Source organism: Nomascus leucogenys, chromosome 6, assembly GCF_006542625.1.
Source record: "Nomascus leucogenys isolate Asia chromosome 6, Asia_NLE_v1, whole genome shotgun sequence".
NCBI classification, from domain to species: Eukaryota; Metazoa; Chordata; class Mammalia; order Primates; family Hylobatidae; genus Nomascus; species Nomascus leucogenys.
This window is the reverse complement of record NC_044386.1, coordinates 84,947,654-84,971,481: the sequence shown is the minus strand read 5'-3', so window position 1 is coordinate 84,971,481 and position 23,828 is coordinate 84,947,654. Positions and strand designations below refer to the sequence as shown.

Sequence of the window (23,828 nt, the reverse complement as noted above, 5' to 3'; positions counted from 1 at the left end):
CAACTCATCCCTTGATATTCAGAAATTGGTTCAGTTCTTAGTTTAACATGAAATTGGCCTTACTGATTGTTAAATAAGTACCAAATGTGTCTTATAAAAATGAGAAGTGATTCTCACTATGAATAGGAAAATAGTATAATAGGAAAAACATACTACATTGGGAATCAGAAGTACTTTAATCTTGACTATTATACTTGTGACTTTAGTCATTTAGTCTTTATATGTTGTTTTCTTATGTATGTTTTTAAAATGTGTTGAGGAGGAATAATTATAGCTGCCTATCTCAGTGTTCAGAGTAGTGTTGTATAAACTAAAAAGTAGAAAATATTATGACTATTTTTGCCTTTAACTGGGTTTTATTCACGTTTATAGATTAATGGTTCATTTGATTTATCATTTCATAACAGAAATGTTCAATTTTTGAATGATTTGTACGTACGAACAGCAGGAACACATTCAGAGCCTTGTAGACATCTACCTTTTCCTTCAATTTAGAACACTTGAGGGATGATTGATACAGAGAAATACTATTTCTGGTGCTGTTAGGGAATTAACAAATGAAAGTATCCAGAAATATCATTCCTTGTTCTTTCTTGAAAATGCTTTGGAATAGGGAAAAGATGGATACATGCCATTACCTGCTTAAAATTCTCAATTCATTTTCCCATAGAAACACTGTTATAAATGGTGATTAGCCATACTTCAAATGGTAGCAGTGTTTTGCTATAAATATGTGTTAAATTTTTAAAAGTCGGGCATGGTGCTGTGCACCTTTAATCCCAAGAGCAATTACTACCAGCTACTCAAGAGTCTGAGCGGGGAGCCCAGGAGTTGGAGTCTAGCCTGGGCAACATAGTGAGACCCCGTCTCTAAACAAAAACCAACAACAACGAAGTATTAATTTTATATGTGTGGAATGATATGCTAACCACTTTTTAAGACATTTTTAAAAATCAGATTTATTGAGATATACAAACAGTAGATACACCATTGATGTACAAAGTTTAATGAGTTTTGACAAATATATATTTCCATGTAACCATGACTTCCAAATATTTTCATCACCCCAGAAAGTACATTGTTTTTGGGGAAGATTTATTTTCTACATTTTGAGTAACCTACTTACAAACAGACTTGTGGAACCCTGCATTTTGTATGTTGAGTTCTGGTCTATAAAGCTTTGAAAACCTGTTTTTTTTTTCTTTATTATTTTTTATTTTTGAGACAGGGCCTCTCTCTGTCACCCAGGCTGGAGTGCTGTGGCACGATCTCAGCTTACTGTAGACTCGACCTCTTGGGCCCAAGTGATTTCCCACCTCTCCTGAGTAGCTGGGACCACAGGCGTATGCCATCATGCCTGGCTAATTTTTTGTTGAGACAGGGTTTCCCTGTGTTGCCCAGATTGGTCTTGAACTCCTGGATTTAAGTGATCCTCTTGTAGTAGTCTTCCGAAGTGCTGGGTTTATAGGAGTGGCCACTGCTCGTGGTGAAAACCCATTTATTTTGAAGAGATAATGTCATAGCTCCTTAACAGTGTTGTCTTTATTTGAGTATTATACCAAGAACTTGTTTTTCAATATTTTAATCAAAGTTTTATGTTTGCCTTATTTGGCACCCCTGTTAGGCCATTCTTGTGTTGCCATAAAGAAATACCTGCGTCTGGAGAACTTATAAAAAAAAGAAGTTTAATTTGCTCCTAGTTCTACTGGCTTTATAGAAAGCGAGGTGCCGGCATCTGCTTCTGGTGAGGCCTCAGGAAACCTACAGTTATGGCAGAAAGCCACGGGGAGCCACTGGGGAGCCAACATGTCACATGGCCAGAGCTGGAACAAGAGAGAGTGGTAGAAAGTGCCATATACTTAAATAAAAACAGATCTCGAGAGAACTCACTCACTACCACAAAGACAGAATCAAGCTATGAGGGATTTGTCCCATGACCCAAACACCTCCCACCAGGCCCCACCTCCAACATTGGGGATTACATTTCAACATAAGATTTGGAATAGACAAATATCCAAACCATATCAGTGCTTATAAAATTAAATATTGGCAATAAATAGAAAGGTGTGCTTTAAAAAATAATTCCTCTACATTCTTTTTTATAAGAACAATTGTGGGGGTTTTTTTATATGTAAAGATGATGTTTCTGTCTGGCATTACCAACTTTGAATGATTTTCTCACAGGTGCTGAGCTTCCATTGGTTGTATATATGTTCTCACTGAGCTTCCCTTACGAACAGTGGCATACGTTTGTGTAACTGTTGTTCCTTGTGCGAACCTTACTGAATCATAAGGGACCAAATTGGTAACCAAGGTTTTGCCAATAGCATGCTTTAGCCAATAAATTTATTAATCCACATGAGAACACTGAATTGGTTGTCAGAATCCAAGTAACAGTGAGAAGAGAGAAGTCTTATATTGTTCCCTTTTATTTTTGGCCTGTTTTATGTATCCCATTCACAAGTTTCTGTTTTAGCTAAGAACTCAGGATTCCTAGTTAAGTCACATGATTTAAAGAAATATTAATATCTAAGATATACAAGATTTGTAATTTTGCTAACTAGGGTATTATGTCCTAAGGAGCATATCTTAGTACTCATAGTTAATACATTAGGTTGTCTAGGATTTTCTGTAGGCCACCTGTTGTTTATGTGATGATAGTCCATGCAGAAGGTGACTGGAATCATTGCTTAAAGATTATGAATTCTGAGAAGTCTCAAAAAAGAAAATTCTATTAAATGTATAATCATTATTTCTAGGTAGACTATTTTCCTAAAATGTTATTTATCTATTCAAAGTCTAGATCCAACAAAAGATCACTTATATATATGAATTAACATTATACTTAAAGATTTTAATGACTACTCAGGAAATCAAAACTGAAAATGCGTTAAAACATAATTACTTGTATTTGCTTTATTATAATTCAAGAGACTTATTAGAGAAAATAAAGTGTCACGAGATTATATACATATATATATATTTTTTTTTGAGATGGAGTTTTTGTTTTTGTTGCCCAGGCTGGAGTGCAATGGCACGATCTTGGCTTACTGCAACCTCCGTCTCCTGGGTTCAAGCAATTCTCCTGCCTTAGCTTCCCAAGTAGCTGGGATTACAGGCATGTGCCACCACATCTGGCTAATTTTGTATTTTTAGTTTCTCCATGTTTGTCAGGTTGGTCTCAAACTCCCAACCTCAGGTGATCCGCCCATCTCAGCCTCCCAAAGTGCTGGGATTACAGGCATGAGCCACCTTGCCCGGCTCAAAATATATCTTAATAAAGTTCATATGTAGTTAGAGCAGAAGTTAATTGTATCCCTGGTGTTATTAGCCAGAACTCTCTGAAATGTAAATAATTATACAATGCTGTTACTACCTTTCATGTTTTGATACCACAGTAAGTGACTCACAGAAAATCAGTGCTTACTATTCATCTGCATATGTTTTCTGAATATCAGTAACACTTTAAAAGAATAATTTTTGTGAGGGTTATTCCTTAGTTGAGTAACTTTGAGCTTAAGTTTTTAAGTGAACAAATCCTCTTACCTCTGGCGTTTAGCTATAGAAAATAAATAACATCAAATATACATTAACTGTCTCATATGGTTCATGACTACTATTGAACAAAAATTAGACATATGGTACTATTATTCACTTATTCTCACATGGTATATTACCTCTTTTGATCTTAGCATATCCAAACAAAACACTTGACAGACTTTAAAAAGCTGGAGCGGGTAATACTGAATAGAAATAAGAAAAACAATATATGAGAATTATGTGAGTTTCATTTATGACTAATTTAAGAACCATGTGTTCTTGTTCTTCATATGATTATATTTTAAATCCTTACAATCTGTTCCTGTGGGATGGTGCTTAACTAAAGGCAGTTTTGTGTAACAAATAGTCTGGTAAGATTTTTTCTTGGTTTCCCAAGAATCCCTTTCCAGTGTTTTCTGAGCATATTAATGTCTTGTAGGAAAATATGAAGAGAATATGAAAATTATTTTAATTTTATCCTGCTGTGGGTGTTGGATTTCTTTTTCTCTCGATAGAGACAGATGTCACCATGCTTTCCAAAAGACAGAGATGTCCAACTGATAAATGTAGGATTTATTGCATGGCTATTTTTATAATGTTAAAATGAGATTTTATTGGTATATAAGTAAAAGGAAGTATCTTTTAGCAAGCTATTGAGTCTACAGTGCAAAATTTTAATATTTGTATAGACTTTACTGAAAACTAGAGCAGTTGTCCTGGACCCCACACTTTTTTATGAGAACAATATGGCTGGAGAATGGAAAGTAGGCACCAGTATGGAGATGGAGAAGCTGCTAAAAAAAGAGTGAGAACTATTAAATAAATAAACATTTGCTGAGCACGGTGGCTCATTCCTGTAATCTCAACATTTTTGGGAGGCTGAGGCCGAAGGATCGCTTTGAGGCCAGGAGTTCCAGACCAGTCTGGGCAACATAGTGAGACCCCATCTCTACCAAAAAAAAAAAGAAAGAAAAAGTAGCTGGGTGTGGTGGCACGTGCCTGTAGTCCCAGCTACTTGAGAGACTAAGGCAGGAGGATCATTTGAGCCTAGGAGTTTGAGGTTGCAGCGAGCTGTGATCACACCATGGCATTTTAGCCTGGGCAACAGAGCAAGACCCTGTCTCAAAAAAAAAACATTAAGAATCATAATATATAGGCTGGGTGCTGTGGCTTATGCCTGTAATCCCAGCACTTTGGGAGGCCAAGGCAGGCGGATCACCTAAGGTCAGGAGTTCCTGACCAGCCTGGCCAACATGGTAAAACCCTGTCACTACTAAAAATATAAAAATTAGCTGGGTGTGGTGGCACACACCTGTACTCCCAGCTACTTGGGAGGCTTTGGCATGAGAATTGCTTGAACCTGGGAGGTGGTGGTTCTGGTGAGCCAAAATTGCACCACTGCACTCCAGCCTAGGGGACAGAGCAAGACTCTGTCTCAAAAAAAAAAAAAAAATCATAATATATATACGATTTAGTAGTCTGATTCTTTTCTCATTTACTGTTATTTTGTGAGTGTTTTTCTCATTATTATAATTCTGAATCATGTCCTAATTTTTGTCTAGTTCACTGTATGGATATACCATTAAAAACATTATTTAATCCAAGAGAGTATAGCATATAACGCTGTGAAATTGTGATCAATAATTTATATAAGAAGATTTTTGAATGTATTGGTTCCTTTAAATGTTAGAAAATTTTTAAAACTCATCTCTGTTCTTTTTTGGTATACTCTGCCCTAAGTCCTTATCTTAAAGGTTTAACTACTTAATTCTTGCTCTTCCACTTAATCCACATGGTATATGATATTTCTAACCTAATAAAGTTCTGTGAAATGTATTTTGTCATATGTATAACATCCTTTTTTATTAATATCAATATTATTCTCTTTATGAGCTCTTGTGGGGCAGTTTAGGTTCTATGAAGTTTTCATTTTTTCTGGATATTACCTTGCCATTGAGTACCTAGTCGAAATAGTACTACTAAAGTGCTTTCGATATTGATGTGACTAGAGTTTAACTCAAATGTACTTCTACATATGCTGAAAGAGCTTAGGGAAATTTGTTATATTTAGTATAAATTTTAAAAATATATAGAATTCACTATTCTTGTCACACAGACACACATGTATGTGGATTTAAAAAATATTATTTCTTGATTACAGTCTTATTCAAATGCAAAACATTTGCATATAAAAAGGTATATTCAAATATAAAAAGGTATGTATTCATCTGGGTCCTATTCCATCCTTGTCTACCCTATTCCTTTCCTCTTCCTCATATAGGTACTTTTCTTAGTATCCTTCTAGTATTTCTTTATGTAAATATAAGCAAAAATGAAAGGCCAGGCGCTGTGGCTCACGCCTGTAATCCCAGGCATGTGATTTGCCCTTCTGGTTAGGATGGAGTAACTTGGGAGGCCAAGGTGGGCAGATCACAAGATCAAGAGATCGAGACCGTCCTGGCCAACATGGTGAAACCCTGTCTCTACTAAAAATACAAAAATTAGCTGGGCGTGGTGGCACACGCCTGTAGTCCCAGCTACTCAGGAGGCTGAGGCAGGAGAATCACTTGAACCGGGAGGCAGAGGTTGCAGTGAGCTGAGATTGTGCCACTGCACTCCATCCTGGCGATAGAGCAAGACTGTCTCAAAAAAAATAAATATGTGTGTGTGTGTGTGTGTGTGTGTGTGTGTATTTTCACCTTTTCTTATTCAAAAGGTAATATACGATTTACAGTTTGCACTTTGCTATTTTCACTTAATTATTTTGGCACTCGTAGAGAACTTGCTCACTCTTCTTTTTTAATAACTGTTTAGTATCCATTGTGCAGATGGTTTATTTAACCACTTCCCTTTATATGAACACTTGGCTAACCAATGTGGCTTTTTTAATATATGTTTTTAAAACTCCTTTAGGTGGATATGGACAAGAGCGGTGAAGTACGACTTATAGAACTGGATGAATCTTTCAAAAGTGAACATACTGTTTTTGTAACACCACCTGAGATCCCCCACCTACCCAATGGTGAAGAACCCCCTTTACAGTACAGGTATTCAAGAGGCAGAATGTTTGAGATTGAAAGAGAGAAGCAATCCATCATCTGTGACGTAGCTTTCTAAGGACTGTGGTATTTTCAAAAATCCAAACTTTACAGATCCCTAATTTTTAGGTGGTAAGCAAGCTTATCCCACATCCATTATTAAGCTTTGAGGTATAAAAAGAAAACATATATAATTTTGCATAATATAGACTTGGGAAGCTCTCTAATGATGTCTGCATAAGTATCTCTCCTTGTAAATGTTGATTACATTCAGTTAGACTCCCCACATCAAATGCAGCACTAGAATTTTGATTTTTTTTCATTAAAGCTGGTTTCCTCACTTTCAATTCCTCTTTTCATCTCATACACAGATTGATTAATATAGCCTTGGTTTACAAAAAGATTAAATCTAATTTAGAGCTGATCTTTGTGGCTTTGATTTGTATGATATAATTTTTTAATTTACTAATTTTTTTCATGAGTTTTAAGTCATGGAAATTCAGAATTATTGGAATTGATCATTGTTAATTTAGGGAATTTGGTTAGACACTGTGCTAAGTATATAGACTTGAATGATGTATTGTCCCTGCCTTCAAGTCTAGTGAAGAAGAGAGAAAAGTCCTAAGCACAGTAAAATAAGGGCTATGATAGAGGTGAATGCATTATTTAGTTCCCAATATACACTTATTTTTACTTAAAATTGTAGTTTCTTTTAGAGTTTAAAAGATTTCTTAATTCTCCAATAATTCTTACTTTGTTTAAAGATTCTAACACCATTTCACATCTATCACCCATTGAATCATAGTTTGTTATTTTCATTGAAAAAGGATTTTTCAAGACATCTTTGTTTATGACTTGGATTAAATTCTTCCTTTTACAGATGAAAAAGTGGTGTGATAGATGTTTATGAATGTTGATTAATCAGAGGCCACTTGATTTCTACTCTTTTCAGCCAGTGATGATGATGTTCGTATCACTTTTTTTTTTTTTTTTTTTTTTTTGAGATGGAGTCTCGCTCTGTCACCCAGGCTGGAATGCAGTGGCGCAATCTCGGCTCACTGCAAGCTCCGCCCCCCGGGGTTCACGCCATTCTCCTGCCTCAGCCTCCCGCGTAGCTGGGACTACAGGTGCCCGCCACCTCTCCTGGCTAATTTTTTGTGTTTTTAGTAGAGACGGGGTTTCACCGTGTTAGCCAGGATGCTCTTGATCTACTGACCTCGTGATCTGCCCGCCTCAGCCTCCCAAAGTGCTGGGATTACAGGCGTGAGCCACCGCGCCTGGCCTCGTATCACTTTTTAAATGTCTTCTGTCAAAGATATTTAAAATATTTGTCTTAATTTCTCTCTTCCTCTCTTTGTCTTTCTAAACAAGTTCTCATTTTTTAATCTCTTTTGTACTTTATGCTTTTTTGTCTTCTGGTATGTGTCACTCGAGTTTTGTGTTTCTGTGGTTTGGTTTAAACTTTTTAATTTAAATTTTACTTTTAGATTTAGTCCTTTAACTCTAAGAAAATTTGGCCAGACGCGGTGGCTCATGCCTGTAATCCCAGCACTTTGGGAGGCTGAGGTGGGCGGATCACTTGAGGTCAGGAATTCGAGACCAGCCAGGCCAACGTGGTGAAAACCCTGTCTCTGCTAAAAATACAAAAATTAGCTAGGCATGGTTGCAGGCGCCTGTAATCCCAGCTGCTTGGGAGGCTGAGGCAGGAGAATTCCTTGAACTGGGGAGATGGAGGTTGCAGTGAGCCAAGATCATGCCACTGCACTCCAGCCTGGGTGACAGAACGAGACTCTGTCTCCAAAAAAAAACCACATTATTTCAGCCTATGCAACATAGCAAGACCTTATCTCTACAAATAATTTTAAAAAAATAGCTGGGCATGGTGGTGCACACCTGTGGTCCCAGCTACTCAGGAGGCTGAGGTGGGAGGATTACTTGAGCCTGGGAGGTTGAGACTGCAGTGAGCCATGATTGAGCTACTGTACTCCAGCTTGGGCGATGGAACAGACATAAATCAAAAAATAAAAGAAAATTACTTATCTGAAAACATTTTTGTTTTTTTAGAATCTGTCATTTTTTTCTTCAGACTACCAATATAATTTTGGTACAATCATTACCATAATTGGGAAAACACCATAAATGTCCTTAATGAGCACAGAGTCTGCCTCTTAAGAGATTACTCATAAACTTACATTGTCTATGTAAAATAGTGAGGCATTTGAAATAAGACACACAAAATGGTCTTCTTATCTCATCATATACATACAATGAATTTTTTAAGGGACATGGTTTTCCTGGATTTCTTGGCTGTTTCCTACTCAACATTGAATCATTACTAATATTTTCTTATTCTATGTAATTTGACTATTGCAATGTGTAAAAAATATTGTCTACCCTCTTTTATTATAGTTAGGTTTCTTCTTAATTAAAACTATATGCCTTTAAGAAAATATTATATAGTATTCTTAAACAGGTTAAGTGTATTGCTCAGGGGGCTGCTTTGGTTTCTTTCAGCATCTCTTTTTCCTAACTGCTGCCTTTCGCTTAGTTACTTATTTATTAATGAAGTTTCGCTATGTTGTCCAGGCTAGAGTGCAGTGGCTGTTCACTGGCAGAACCGTAGTGCACTACAGCCTTGAATTCCTAGGCTCAGGCAGTCCTCCTGCCTTAGTTTCCTGAGTAACTGGGATTATAGGCATGCACTAACTGCACCCACCCTAGCTGCTAGCTTTGAAATGTCCAGAGCATCTTGGTCTAGCACCCTTATTAGGTTTACCCCCTAATAGAGGACCTATTCTAACCTTTTCTTCCTCTTACTTAACCTTCTCAATTTTCTTTCTCATAAATGATGCCCTGAACCCACTAGCTAACCTGACAAACCAATTCATGAGAATGTGAGAGCAAGGCCTGGTGTGCTAATGTGCTAAACCTAAGGTGGTTATTTGTATCTTTCTAAGAAGGGAAGTTCAATAGTAAATATGTCAATCCAAAGCAATGACATTAATGATTGCCCTTTTTGAAAGAGTCTTAATTTGGTGGGCCTTTTACCAACTGTCATATTATCTAATATGTTTGCTATGTATTAACAAGAGTACTAACTTTTAAAAGTTTGCTTAAGTTACCTTGGCGTTGGATGTCATGTTCATTTATATGTTTTTCCCTTTTCCTCAAAAACTAACTTGTGTCTGAATTTGGCTATTACATTTCTAATTATTATAGTAAGAAGAGCAACATTAGCATGAATATTTGTTGAGTATATATCACAGCCTGACAAAGAAAGATAGTTAAATTCTAAGTGAAGAAGTTATTGGTCATAATTATATTAACCTGTAACCACTATGATCATTTATGTGTGCTTGAGAACTGTTTTTTTTTTTTTTTTTTTTTTTTTTGTCTTTTCTAAACAGCTATAATGGATTTCCAGTTCTTAGGAACAATTTATTTGAAAGACCTGAAGGATTTCTACAAGCAAAGAAGAACAAATTGCCTTCAAAATCAAGTAGTCCTAATAGCCCTTCGCCCATGTTCAGAAGAACAAAACAGGTACTTTATTGCATTCTTCATGTAATCAAATTTTAGAACAAGAAATAAATTGGATATTTATCCTCCTGTAATATGCTTTATCACTTCATATGTAACTATTACTAGATTATGATGTTCCCCAAAGCACTCTGAAGATGGAGCAATCTGACTTAAAGAAATTAACTAGTTCTCTTGTCCTAGAACTTTATTTTATATGCTGTTTAATACAGATTCAAACAGAAACTTGAAAACACATTAATTACAGACATATTTTGTTATGGAAACATTATAAAAGCATGTGACTTGTACTTGTTTAGCACTCAAAGATGCCTAAGTGCATAAATTTATTAGTAAGATCTTTATATTTTTTCCAGGAGATTAAATCAGCCCATAAAATTGCAAAGAGGTACTCCTCCATCCCTCAGATGTGGTCTAGGTGTCTACTGCGCCACTGTTATGGACTGTGGTTTATTTGTCTCCCAGCTTACGTGAAAGTCTGTCATTCAAAAGTTAGGGCTCTGAAAACAGCATATGATGTGCTTAAAAAAATGCAGTCAAAGAAGATGGATCCACCTGATGAGGTAACAATTATTTTATTGTTATTATTATTATTTTTTGAGACGGGGTCTCACTCTGTCACCCAGGCTGGAGTGCAGTGATGCAGTCACAGCTCACTGCAGTCTTAACCTCTTGGGCTCAAGAGATGCAGTCCTCTCATTTTAGCCTCCCAGATAGCTGTGACTACAGTCATGTGCCACCACGCCTGGCTAGTTTTTTAATTTTTTTGTAGAGACAGAGTCTCACTATGTGGTCTAGGTTGGTCAGAAGCTCCTGGGCTCAAGAGATTCACTTGCCTTGCCCTCCCAAAATGTTGGAATTACAGGCATGAGCCACTGCGCCCTGCCACAATTATTGTTTAAAATGCATTATTTTATTCTAGATTTATGTACATGGTGACATCTGTGTTTCTGTACAATTTTGAACTTGTATTTCAGGTATGCTACCGCATTCTTATGCAACTCTGTGGACAATATGATCAGCCAGTGCTTGCAGTTCGAGTGCTTTTTGAAATGCAGAAAGCTGGTATTGACCCCAATGCCATTACTTATGGTTATTATAATAAGGTAAATACCTTGGTTTAATGGATAAAGAGTATTAACTTTTGTCGTTATACAACGTTAAATTTAATGGCAGAAATAATTTATGCAGGGGGTTATTTGGCATTTATTTTAGAGTATATAAAATACATTTTGTCAATCAAGGAAGACTTTAGTTGTCTTTTATGTTATACAATCTACTTTGATTTTTTCTTACTTTGAAACAGGGTCTCACTCTGTCACCCAGGCTAGAGTGCAGTGGCGCAATCATGGTTCACTGTAGCCTTGACCTCCCAGGCTCAATTGATCTTCCCACCTGAGTCTCCTGAGTAACTGGGACTACAGGCATGTGCCACCATGCCTGGCTAATTTTCATATTTTTTGGAGAGGCGGGGTTTCACCTTGTTGCCCAGGCTGGTCTTGAATTCCTGGGCTCAAGTGATCCACCTGCCTCAGCCTCCCAAATTGCTGGGATTACAGGTGTGAGCCACCACACCTGGCCTACTTTGATATTCTTTAGCTTTATTCTGAAACCAATATATGTTCACTGATAAAAATTATTTTACTAATTATTTTATTTTGTTGAATGAATAGGCTGTTTTGGAAAGTACCTGGCCTTCAAGAAGTCGTAGTGGCTATTTTCTTTGGACAAAAGTAAGAAATGTTGTTTTAGGAGTAACACAGTTCAAAAGAGCTTTAAAGAAACATGCACACTTATCACAAACAGCTCTCTCAGGTAAGGGATGTATGTGTTTTACTTGTTCTTCAAAATTAATTGATTAGCTACAGTTTACATTTTTAGAAATTTTAAATAGTTTTAAAATATTGAATGTTTTAGTTTTTAGTTTTATTAAGCAAATTTTATTATTCTTCCCATTTAAAAACCACCGGATTTCACTTCTGTTTAAATATTTCAACTTCTGACGACCTTTGTGTGTTTTAGTGTTCATTAATAACTCACAATAGGTTTCTTTGTTATAGTTGTATTTTGCTAAGTATGTGGCACTTTTCATGTTCAGTATTACATTGGTGGATTATTAGCTTGAGCAACAAATTAATGTGTATTTTTGGTACCTCTCTGAGTAGTAAAATGCTGTCAAATTGTGTTCTTAAGCAGATGGCAGTGACCTGGATGCTGTTAGTCATGGCAGCATGGATAGTGGTCATGGGACACACACTGTGGAGCAGGCACCTTTTAATACGGGTTTAATCAAAGTATATGCTACTGATGATAGATCTAGTACAGGTTTGTGTATGCTTATGTATCATATGGCACATTTTTAAAACTAGATTTGCTAGCCTATGTTTTTTTACATTTTCATTTTCAGTGATATGTTTAACTGTCACTTTTTAATTTTATATATTACATATTTTATTTGATATTAGATTTAATAACTATATGAAATTTTATTCATTCTTTATTTGAATAGAAATAAAAGTTTTTTTTGTTTTTGTTTTTTTGTTTTTTTTTTTGAGACGGAGTCTTGCTCTGTCCCCCAGGCTGGAGTGCAGTGGCGCAATCTCGGCTCACTGCAAGCTCTGCCTCCCGGGTTCACGCCATTCTCCTGCCTCAGCCTCCTGAGTAGCTGGGACTACAGGCGCCCGCCAACACGCCCGGCTAATTTTTTGTATTTTTAGTAGAGACGGGGTTTCACCGTGTTAGCCAGGATGGTCTCAATCTCCTGACCTCGTGATCCGCCCGCCTCGGCCTCCCAAAGTGCTGAGATTACAGGCTTGAGCCACCGCGCCCGGCCAGAAATAAAAGTTTTAAGAGAGGTTATAAATCACTTTATTCAAGTATTTAGTACATGATAATCCAGTTAACTCTGTGTAGACATAGATCTCTTTACCCTATCATTTTCTTATAATAAATTCTTTGAAATTATGAAAATGATATTAGAGTCTTTTAAAAAAAGAAGCATAGCTCTGTATCTAAGTTAATAGTATTGTACCAACATCAGTTTCCTGGTTTTGACAATGTACTGTGGTTATGTAAGGTATTATCATTGGGGGAAGCTAGGTGAATAGTACCAAGGAACTCTCTGTACTGTAATGTTTTTGCGACTTCTGAGTCTTAAGTGATTTTACAAGTTGTAATAAAAAATTTTAAATATGTAAAAATATAGCATTTTAAGGCTGGGTGTGGTAGCTCATGCCTGTAATCTCAGCACCTTGGGAAGCCAAGGTGGGTGGTTCACTTGAGCCCAGGAGTTTGAGACTGTCTGGGCAACATAACAAAACCCTGTCTCTACAAAAATACAAAAATTAGCTGGGCATGGTGTCCCTTGCCTGTGGTCCCAGATACTAGGGAGGCTGAGGTAGGAGAATTGCTTGAACCCAGGAGGTTGAGGCTGCAGTGAGCCATGATCAAGCCACTGCACTCCAGCTTGGGTGACAGAGCGAGACACTTGTCTCAAAAAAAAAAAAAAAATTTATATATATATATGTAAAAGATAATATATGTATAATATTATATATGTATGTATAGTATATGTATAACGTGTGTATAATACATATACACATAATGTATGTATATGTATTTATGTGTATATAGAACTGTATATTTTATATGTATGTTTATATATGTGTATATAGAATTGTATACTTCAGTGCTAGAATTATAGTGCCAAAGATGGCATTAATTTCATAGAAGTGTAAGTTTGTGTATCAGCTTTTCTTAACTATTATTACAATTGACATACTTAAAAATAAATTATTTACATAATTCTGTTCTTTTTATTATTACATTTCAAAAATTACACATGACTTTTGACTACAGATAAGAGCAAACTCTTAAAGGACAGAAACTTTAAAAATTGAAGCATTACTAATAAAATATGAAGGCTCCTATCTCTGCAAATGTCAATATTATTTTGGTCTGTCTTACTTTATACCTACTTTTAAGTTTAATAAATGTAAGCTCATTTTGTTGAATGTAATATTCATAGTTATTCTTCCTTGATTGGTTTTATTCCTTGATTATGCAGTGTGATTTTAATCAGTTATAATAGTTATCCTTTGGCATTATCTCTTACAAATGAAGAAATCTTATCTTTTAACTGTGGCTTTTAAAAAGGCTATCTTAGGCCTGGTGCAGTGGCTCACACCTGTAATTCTAGCATTTTGGGAGGCCAAGGCAGGGAAGTCACTTGAGGCCAGGAGTTCAAGACCAGCCTGGCCAACATGGCAAAACACCATCTCTACTAAAAATGCAAAAATTAGCTAGGCATGGTGGCACATTCCTGTAATCCCAGCTGCTTGGGAGGCGTAGGCACGAGAATTGCTTGAACCCAAGAGGTGGAGGTTGCAGTGAGCCAAGATCAAGCCACTGCACTCCAGCCTGGGCAACATAGTTGAGACTCTGCCTCAAAAAAAAAAAAGGCTATCTTAAAATAGTGCAAAACCTAATAAAAGCATGAATTTCATCAAGATTATTCTCAGATTTTTCTATTTATAGTTTCTTTAGAAATGGACCTGAAGTTTGATTAAAAAAAAAATTATAACAAAGATATTGAAGTGAATATCTAGTGATACATAATATAATTTCTTTAGAGAGTGCTTTACAAGTTTATAAACATTTTTCATATATAGTCTCATATAATAATAACAACCTTATGTTTTACAAATTTGGGAACTTCAAATCCAAACAAAAAGGTTACATTGTTACTGAAAATCACATGTCTCCTAAGATAGAGAACTAGGATTCAAAACCTTGTCTTTTGAGACTAATCTGGTGAAAACAATTTTCTAAAAATGATGCAGAGCCTCTTTAGCAAAGCAGTGTATTAGAAATTTTTTTTATATTAATAGACCTTTTTCCTTTCTTTGAGACAGGGTCTCACTCTGTCACCCAGACTGGAGTGCAGGGGTGCAATCATAGTTCACTGCAGCCTTGAACTCCTGAGCTCAAGTGATCTTCCCATCTCAGCCTCCCAAGAAGCCTCCCAAGAAGTGTCTATAGGTGCATGCCACCATGCCTGGCTAATTTTTTTTATTTTTTATTTTTAGTAGAGATGAGCTCTCACTGTGTTGCCCAGGCTGGTCTCAAACTCCTGGGCTCAAGTGATCTGCCTGCCTCAGCCTTCCAAAATGCTGGGATTATAGGCATGAATCACTGCGCCCAGCCCCTTTTGCTTTTCTTAACAATATCTTTAACACTAGATTTTTATCTCATTCCCATGTATTTGTACTCACATACAGTTCAATGATTATTCGGCTAAATTTTTTAAAAAATTAATTACCTATCAATAAATTTGAAGAAATCCAATTTTTTTGTAAAATCATTTAGACATTTAGCGCTAGTGACCTATGTATGAATGTTCTGTTATAAATTCTTTGCAGATTTCTCCATTGCTTAGTTGAAACTCAAACTTTCAACTAGAAAGGTCATGGACTTGTGTAAAGAATGTCTGATTTGTCTGTGTCTTTTGGAGCTCATACAGTAGTGTGAATATACGTAGTTACTTTTGACTACAGTGTGGAACCAAGAGTAAATTATTTCGAGATCATCTCTTTCTTATATTAATAGAGATGATGGAAGGGGTAGCTAACAAAATAATGCTTTAAGGGTAGCTAACAAAATAATGCTTTAAATTGGAAGTTGTCCAGAAAAAAATTTATAAGAAAATCCAAACACTAGTATGTTGCTCCTAATTCCGGTTGCACTCACTAAAGAAGTTTCTAATAGAATTTTGTTTATTTTTGTTTTTACCAGGTGGCCAGTCTGATCTTGGATATAATTCATTATCTAAAGATGAAGTTAGAAGAGGGGATACATCTACTGAAGACATTCAAGAAGAAAAAGATAAAAAAGGGAGTGATTGTAGTTCCTGTAGGTATTGTTTAAGTTGATATTGTATAAAATTGAGAACTTATATTCATAGAAAATATAGGTGATTTTATAAAAGTGCTGGTTTTACTTTCCATTTTTCCATATAACTCTTTCTTTTCTCCCATTACATGCCCTGTCAGCCACCACATACTCTTATCCAAATGCTTTATGTATGAAGTATATAGCCTCAGTGGCAAAACACTTCCCAAATCAAATACCATTAGAATGAATGCTATGTAACTCCCAAAATACATGTATTTAGTAGAACTGTATATACATTTCTTGAAACTATTTCTTTTTTGAGATTTAACAATATTTTAAAGCTTGTGATCCTTTTGTAGTTCATGAGCATGATGATTGGGTATTCATGCATGTTTGTGAGATGTGCCACCCTTGAACCTTGTTACGACATCAGCACATCACCCATCTGACCTGAAAAAAGAAAAAAAAAGTTTGTTTAATAGATTGTGATTATATTTACCCCCTTCCCCACTCCACCAAAAGCACTCCTTTACAATCAGTGAGGAAATATAAAATTTGTGCATGGACCTCATGCATGATCAGTACTCAGTAGTTTGATCTACACTTCGAGGCCTCAAATAAGTGAAATCACTTATTTGTGGTTGACAAACAGATATAGAGGTCTTCAATATTTTCTTATCACCTATTTTCAAGTAAAAATATGTAGAACTGAAAAACTTCTCTTGATACCTCCTACGTGTATATAGATTTCATTTTATTAACCTTTTCATTTTCGTCTTTACAGTGTCAGAGAGTGAGAGTGCAAAAGGAAGTGCTGATTGCCTTCCTAAGCTCAGTTATCAAAATTCTTCCAGTATCGTTCGCCTCACTGGTACAAGTAACAACAGTGCTGATAAAATATCAGGAGAAAGCATGGGTAAGTTGAATAGTACACTTGTGTTATGTGCAGAATAAATTGTATCTGTATGACTAGTGATTACTTATTTTTTTGATAGTCTTAATTCTCCAAGGTGATTTTAAAAAATATTTTGTGCAGCCTTTCATAGTATAGCTTAGTAACTTGAGTTCTATATTTTATAACATGCTGTGTTCAAGCTTGTATTATAGCAAGGCATAGGGGTAAATCTCCAGCTTGTATACTATCTTTTGAGTTTAGACTGTTGGGACTTTTTGGAAGGGGAAAGTGACATCAGGAGAGGTGATGAGTCTGAGGGTACCATACATCTAGTTAAGTTTCAAATGAAATATATGGCTTATTAGTTTTCATATTATTCCTGTTTATCCAGAGGCAAAAGGATAGTCCTTCAGATAGTTTAAGTAACAATACCCAATAATTTTTATTTTCAAGGTCTTCTTATATATTATTTTATATTTATTAATATAGAAATGCTTATATCAAAGGGGATATTAACACTATTGTAAAGATGAGAAAACTAAAGCATACTTCAGTGATTGGCAGGTCACATAAATTGTCCATAGTTAATAGAAAAGTCAGATTAGAAGTAGAATAATATCTGGCCTCAAAGTTTTTTACCAGACCATTTTTAGGGGATTAAATAGACATAAGATTTGGAGTTTTTAGTGTTAATAGTGTGATTACCTAATAAATTTTTTTTGTATTAGCTTACTTTTGCATGATGTTGTAATATAAAAAATATTGAAGACCATTTGCTGTCAAGGCTAAAATATCTCTGTTTTTTGCTGCAATGGTGTTTGTGTTTTTTTTTGCAACACAGTTAGATATGCCTCTAGCTCAGGGAAAGGCAAACTAAGGCCCAAGGACCAAATTTGCCCTGAAGCCTATTATTATACTAGCCTGCAAGCTAACCAAGCTACGATGGTTTTTATAGTTTTAAATTGTCAGAAAATAATCAAAGGAGACTAATATTTTGGGACACATGAAAATTTTATGAAATTCAAACATCAGTTTTCATAAATAAAGTTGTGGGAACACAGACATGCTCATTCATTTACGTATTATCTGTGGCTGTTTTTGCATTGCAACAGCAGAGTTCAGTAGCTGTGACAGAGACCACATGGCCTGCAAAGACTACAATATTTACTCTTTAGCCCTTGATAGAAAAAGTTTGAGGATCCCTACTCTATCTATCAAACAAACAAAAGAAAGTTAGATCACCTATAACTCTTATTTTGCATTTCTTTGTTAGATCATTGTTGTAACATAAACATTAAAAAATTTTTCCTCAATGTCAGAGTTGTTTCACAACCATTTAGTCCTTTGTAACTAATTTCCTAATTATAACTCTTAATAACTTGCCTTTGATCTTTATTTTATTGTTCTTTCATTGCTGTCTGTTCATGCTTGCCCTCCTAAGATCTGTGTTTAATTTTTTTATGTAAATATGATTGTACACCATCCTTTGATCTTGACATTTTGTCAGAATAATAAGCATCTGGCTAATCATCTGGCTTTCAGTTACCCTATATGCTGAAAAAGTGAATTTTATAAAAGTATAGAGTAGATTTCTTTGGTGTGAAGTAAAGTTATTAGTTTATCCTTGATGCTTTTGGCTTGAAAACTCTCATCTATTAAGTACTATGGGTTTATTACTGCTGCCAAAGACCATACATGGGATATATAGGAATACTTATTATTTACTTGTACATACTAGGATTTAAAGCATTTTTCGGGTTTATTTATGTTTTGCAGTACAATATATGAATATTTTATTTATATCATTGAACACCCTTGTGTGTTTGTGTTTGTGTGTAAATATATACATATATAGGAGTAGAATAAAGATATGTTTTAATGTTTGATTGGATATTGAAATAAAATCATCACCCTATCTTGATTTTTTTTTTTGAGACAAAGGCTCACTCTGGTGCCCAGGCTGGAGTGCAGTGGCACGATCTTGGCTCACTGCAACCTCTGCTTCCTGGGTTCAAGCAATTCTTATGTCTCAGCCTCCCTAGTAGATGGGATTACAGGTGCACACCACCACGCCTGGCTAATTTTTATATTTTTAGTAGAGACGGGGTTTCACCATGTTGGCCAAGCTGGTCTCAAATTCTCAACCTCAGGCAATCCACCTGCCTTGGCCTTCCAAAGTGTTGGGATTACAGGCATGAGCCTCTGCTCCAGCCCTCATGATTATCTTGAGAATTTAATGTTTTGATAAATACATATTGAATTACTGAGTGTTCAACCACAGAGAAGTTTAATTCTGAGATGTTTCTGTAAGCCTAATCCTGGTTTTAGTGTGCCTTTACTTTTTATCCTTAGCTACCCATAATATAATATTTCAATATTATAATATAATGTATTATATTCCAGGTTGGTTTGTTGGCTGCAGTTACTGCCTAATAGACAGTATTCATTCAGTAAATATTCTTTTAGATTCTACTATATGTCAGGTGCTACTGGGGGTATATTATAATAAGAAACAAAAAATAAACATAGATCCTGCCTTCATGGAGAAAGCAGGTAGAAGGGATGGGAAGACATTTATCAAGTAAATGTGAAAGTATTCTTAGATTAAATACTATGAAAAAGGACAGTAAGTTGCTATGAGAACATGTAATAGATATGTCTTGGGTTTGGGGTTGTTAGTCAGGGAAGACTTCCTTCAGCATATCATTTTTGAGCTTAAATTTCAAATATGAGTGGAAAATAAATGAGGGTAGGGGTCAGAGAGGAGGAATTGAGAGGGTGCATTCCACGCAGAAGGAAGCATGTATGAAAAGGCTGTTTGGTAGAAAGGAATCCCACTGCGTGTTCAAAGATCTGAGAAAAGGCTAGTATATCAGCTGGGCATACTTTCAGCTTTAAGTCTCAGAATATGTGATTAACAGTGCTTAAAGAAGTTTCAGTTTATTTTTCTCAAACGAAATTCAGAGGTAAGCACTTGCTCTAAATGTTGGCTCAGGGGCTTTGCCATCAGTTCTTTTGACCTAACCGTTATTACAGTATAGCCACTGGTAACTCCACACATCACCTATTCGATCAAGTCAAAAAGAATGGGAAGAGAAACACCAGCCATATCGATTTCTTTTGTCAGGAAATAATTTTTCCAAAAACCCTCAAAAACTATACCTTAATATCACTGGCCGGAATTATGTCATAGAGCCACCTAGCCCAAGGAAGTTAGTTTGCAGTCTTTGTGTTAGAGGCATGCAGCATCCAGCATGTGTGTAAACTTAGGATCAGGCAAACTTTTTTGTAAAAGGCCAAATAGTAAGTATTTCAGGCCTTGCAGGGCACATAGAATCTCTGTTACCTATTCTTCTAGGTGCATGATTTTTACAACCCTTTGCAAATGTAGAAACCATTTGAGACTGTACAAAAACAGGCCTCAGGCTAGATTTGGCTCATTGGTATAGTTTGCAAACCTCTGGTAAAGTCTGATAACCAGCTTGGTCTTCAGGTCATAGCATATCACTGACTTTGCAAAGGAACCCTTGCACATCTATTTAAATGCAATTCCAGAGTATTATCTTTTGGTTACAATATTCCTCCAGGTCTTTAGTAATATTTAACCTGTCAAGCAGAAAATTTCCCAGAATATCAGAAGAAAGTGTGTTCTTGATTTCCTATGTCCTCAATCGTAAGCTGATGAAAAAAAGAATAAACTTTGCCTCTCTGATATGTCATTTTTCTTGTTAATGGTATATGCTTATTAAGTAATATTAGATGTAGGCTTTTATGACCTCTAATATCCACTCTCTTGCCCTGCCATTTGCATGCATCATATGACAAGAAAAGGCACATTTTCAATACTTGTCTGGCTATAGAGAGCTAATTCTGTGGATAAAGCACGTAAGAAGAATAGTTGATGATACTATACCTAGACTAATGCTTCAGAGGACTCCCACATATAGTAAGAACAATTAAAGTGATCAGAGATCTAGATTTCTGCTTTTAGTATTGTCATCTAAGTAATTTGGTAGAAAGCAGTGAACAGTATTTCCAAATAATGTGAAGTGGCCATTAACATTTGACTGGTATAAATGTGCAATCAATATGTTAAGCAAGGGTAAAATTATTTAGCCCCATTTATAGTTATAAGGACGTGGAGTTTTAAAAAATAACCTTTATTTGTGGATAAAGTTAACATACTTCTATTTTGTTTCGTATTTTGGATGTTTTTTCTTTTTTCATTTTAATAAGCAGGAGATTCACAATTTTGGCTGGGATGGTGGCTCAAGCCTATAATCCTAGCACTTTGGGAAGCCAAAGCAGAAGAATTTCTTGAGCCCAAGAGTTCAAGACCAACTTGGGCAACATAGTGAGACCCTGTGTCTAGCAAATTAAAAAAAAAAAAAAAAAAAAAGGAAGACTCAGAATCTCAAGGTCATCTAGTATAACCACAATTGTAAAACCATTGTAATTTATTTAGTAGAATTAATATAAATTCATTATTAAATATAAATCTTAATTGATAACATTTTTAAAAAGCAGTACATCCTGATGTCTAGGAGCATATCCTTTATAATTGGACAAATCTGAGTTTGAATCCCAGTTCTGTCTCTTAAGGACTGGGTAACTTTGAGCTAGATAATTAATCTCGCTGAGTGTTCCTTTTTTCTCAACCCATAAGGATGCTGGAATGTTTACAGTAGGAAATATAAGTAAAGTGTCTAGTATAGTATCTGTCAAATAGCAAACACTCAGTGAGTGCTTGCTATTATCATTTTCATCACTAGAATTTTAAATATTTAAGATGACTTACATTTGCTATTATATTTTCATGGCTAAAAGCACTTTACTTGTTTTTCAGAACACACACCTGAGCTGCTCTTAATATCATCTCTTGAGGATACAAATGAAACACGAAACATTCAAAGTAGATGCTTCAGGAAAAGACATAAAAGTGACAATGAAACTAATTTGCAGCAGCAAGTGGTCTGGGAAAATAGAAACCGTAATCTTAGTGGAGGGGTACTGATGGGATTTATGCTCAATAGAATTAACCAGGAAGCAACCCCTGGAGATATAGTTGAAAAATTGGGAGCTGATGCAAAAATTCTTTCAAATGTTATCTCAAAAAGCACAAGACCAAATACTCTTGATATTGGGAAGCCACCTTTACGATCAAAAAGAGACAGTCTAGAAAAGGAATCTAGTGATGATGATACACCTTTTGATGGTTCTAACTATTTGGCAGATAAAGTGGAGTCTCCTGTTATTTTTGACTTAGAAGACTTAGACAGTGAAACAGATGGATCAAAAGCAGGATGTGTTGCTACACAAAATCCCAAGAGGATTCAACGTATTAACAGCAGCTTTTCAGTAAAACCTTTTGAAAAAACTGATGTCGCAACAGGATTTGATCCCCTCTCTCTTTTGGTTGCTGAGACTGAACAGCAGCAAAAAGAAGAAGAGGAAGAGGATGAAGATGATAGCAAAAGCATTTCAACACCATCTGCTAGGCGTGATTTAGCTGAAGAAATTGTGATGTATATGAATAACATGAGCAGTCCTTTGACAAGTCGTACACCAAGCATTGAGTTACAGCGGGCATGTGATGATAAATTAAATAAGAAAAGTCCACCATTGGTCAAGGCATGCAGAAGATCTAGTTTGCCTCCTAATTCTCCTAAGCCAGTGAGACTTACCAAATCTAAAAGTTACACAAAAAGTGAGGAGAAACCAAGGGATAGACTTTGGTCTTCTCCAGCCTTCTCACCTACTTGCCCGTTTAGGGAAGAATCTCAGGATACATTAACCCACTCATCACCTTCATTTAACTTAGATACACTACTAGTACCTAAACTAGATGTTCTAAGAAACAGTATGTTCACTGCTGGAAAAGGAGTTGCAGAGAAAGCAAGCAAATGGTATTCAAGATTCACCATGTACACCACATCATCTAAGGTAAGTTTGGTTAGTATTTGCTACTTTTACTGTCACACACACACACCCATCACCACCAAAAGCCCCTTAACTTGTTTTAACTATTCTTCTAAACATAGCTTTATAAAAAGGACTCATGGGATATGTAAGTTTTGTAAGTATCAGAATTGAAAGTGAAATAATAATGTCAAAGAAAAGAAAACTTACTAAGGTTATATTTGTAGTTCAGTTTTGAAAGACAGTGATTTGTAGCTGGAGTAAGAATTAGTGTTAACGTGAAAATACTTACTGAATTTCAGTATTTCCTTCAAGATGCAGATTTTTTTTCCAGATAATGTGTCCAATATGCCCTCAAAAATAACCAGTCAGGCATGTGATTTGCCCTTCTGGTTAGGATGGAGTAACTTACAATAGACTTACATACCTTCCCCTAAGAGCTAAAAGCTAGATGAAATAGAAAAAGTTATCTGTTTAAAGTCATCAGAGAACTGCTGAAGTAACTAGAAAGCAGAGAGGCAGGATTCTAGAGAGGTGAGCTGAAGTTCTAGAGCCACTTTCTCCCTGAGGGGATTTGCTAATTATGGGCATGAAGCACTAGGTTGTAAATCTAGGCTTTCCCTTATCAGAACTTTTGGGACCTTGTGGGTTTGAGAGACAAAACTGAAGACTTTAAGGGCCTCAAATACACTGAAGATTTTCTTCCTTCAAGACATTTTCCAAATACTTGATATTGCATGAGAAGGGTAAGTAGAACGTCTGTGAGAAATCAAGTTCTCAGAAGTTTCATGGTACTGGAATCATAATAGCTAGATTCAGGAGCTGCCAGAGGGAGGAGGGCCTCAGTTGGAATACTTGCAGAGGTATGCCTTAGGACCATTGGCAAACCAGAGGTAGACTAAGCCTGACCAAAATTGCAACCTAGACTTGACTCAGGTCATCTGTGATTTGGTTAAAATAATCAGCTTTTACTCTATCAACAGAGAAAAGATTGTACCTTTTCT

General features: G+C 35.8%; 1 protein-coding gene and 1 non-coding gene across 6 annotated transcripts in view; both read left to right on the top strand.

Annotated features, from left to right (window-relative positions):
- The window catches only part of DENND4A (DENN domain containing 4A), a 138,119-nt gene that overhangs the window by 86,279 nt on the left and 28,012 nt on the right, over positions 1-23,828 (top strand). For 2 of the 5 annotated variants that reach the window (XM_003267112.4, XM_030814588.1), the window contains 9 exons: positions 6,454-6,587; positions 9,986-10,121; positions 10,475-10,681; positions 11,096-11,224; positions 11,792-11,933; positions 12,315-12,443; positions 15,912-16,028; positions 16,795-16,926; positions 21,752-22,848. In XM_003267112.4, the coding sequence (XP_003267160.2) occupies positions 6,454-6,587; positions 9,986-10,121; positions 10,475-10,681; positions 11,096-11,224; positions 11,792-11,933; positions 12,315-12,443; positions 15,912-16,028; positions 16,795-16,926; positions 21,752-22,848 (2,223 nt within the window). Of the gene's footprint in view, positions 1-6,453; positions 6,588-9,985; positions 10,122-10,474; positions 10,682-11,095; positions 11,225-11,791; positions 11,934-12,311; positions 12,444-15,911; positions 16,029-16,794; positions 16,927-21,751; positions 22,849-23,828 lie in introns of all 5 variants that reach the window. The other 3 variants (XM_030814590.1, XM_030814587.1, XM_030814589.1) reach the window with 2 other exon arrangements.
- Positions 16,358-16,461, top strand: LOC115835768. Its single transcript, XR_004030788.1, has one exon. It is a non-coding gene; the product is annotated as a small nucleolar RNA U13 (small nucleolar RNA).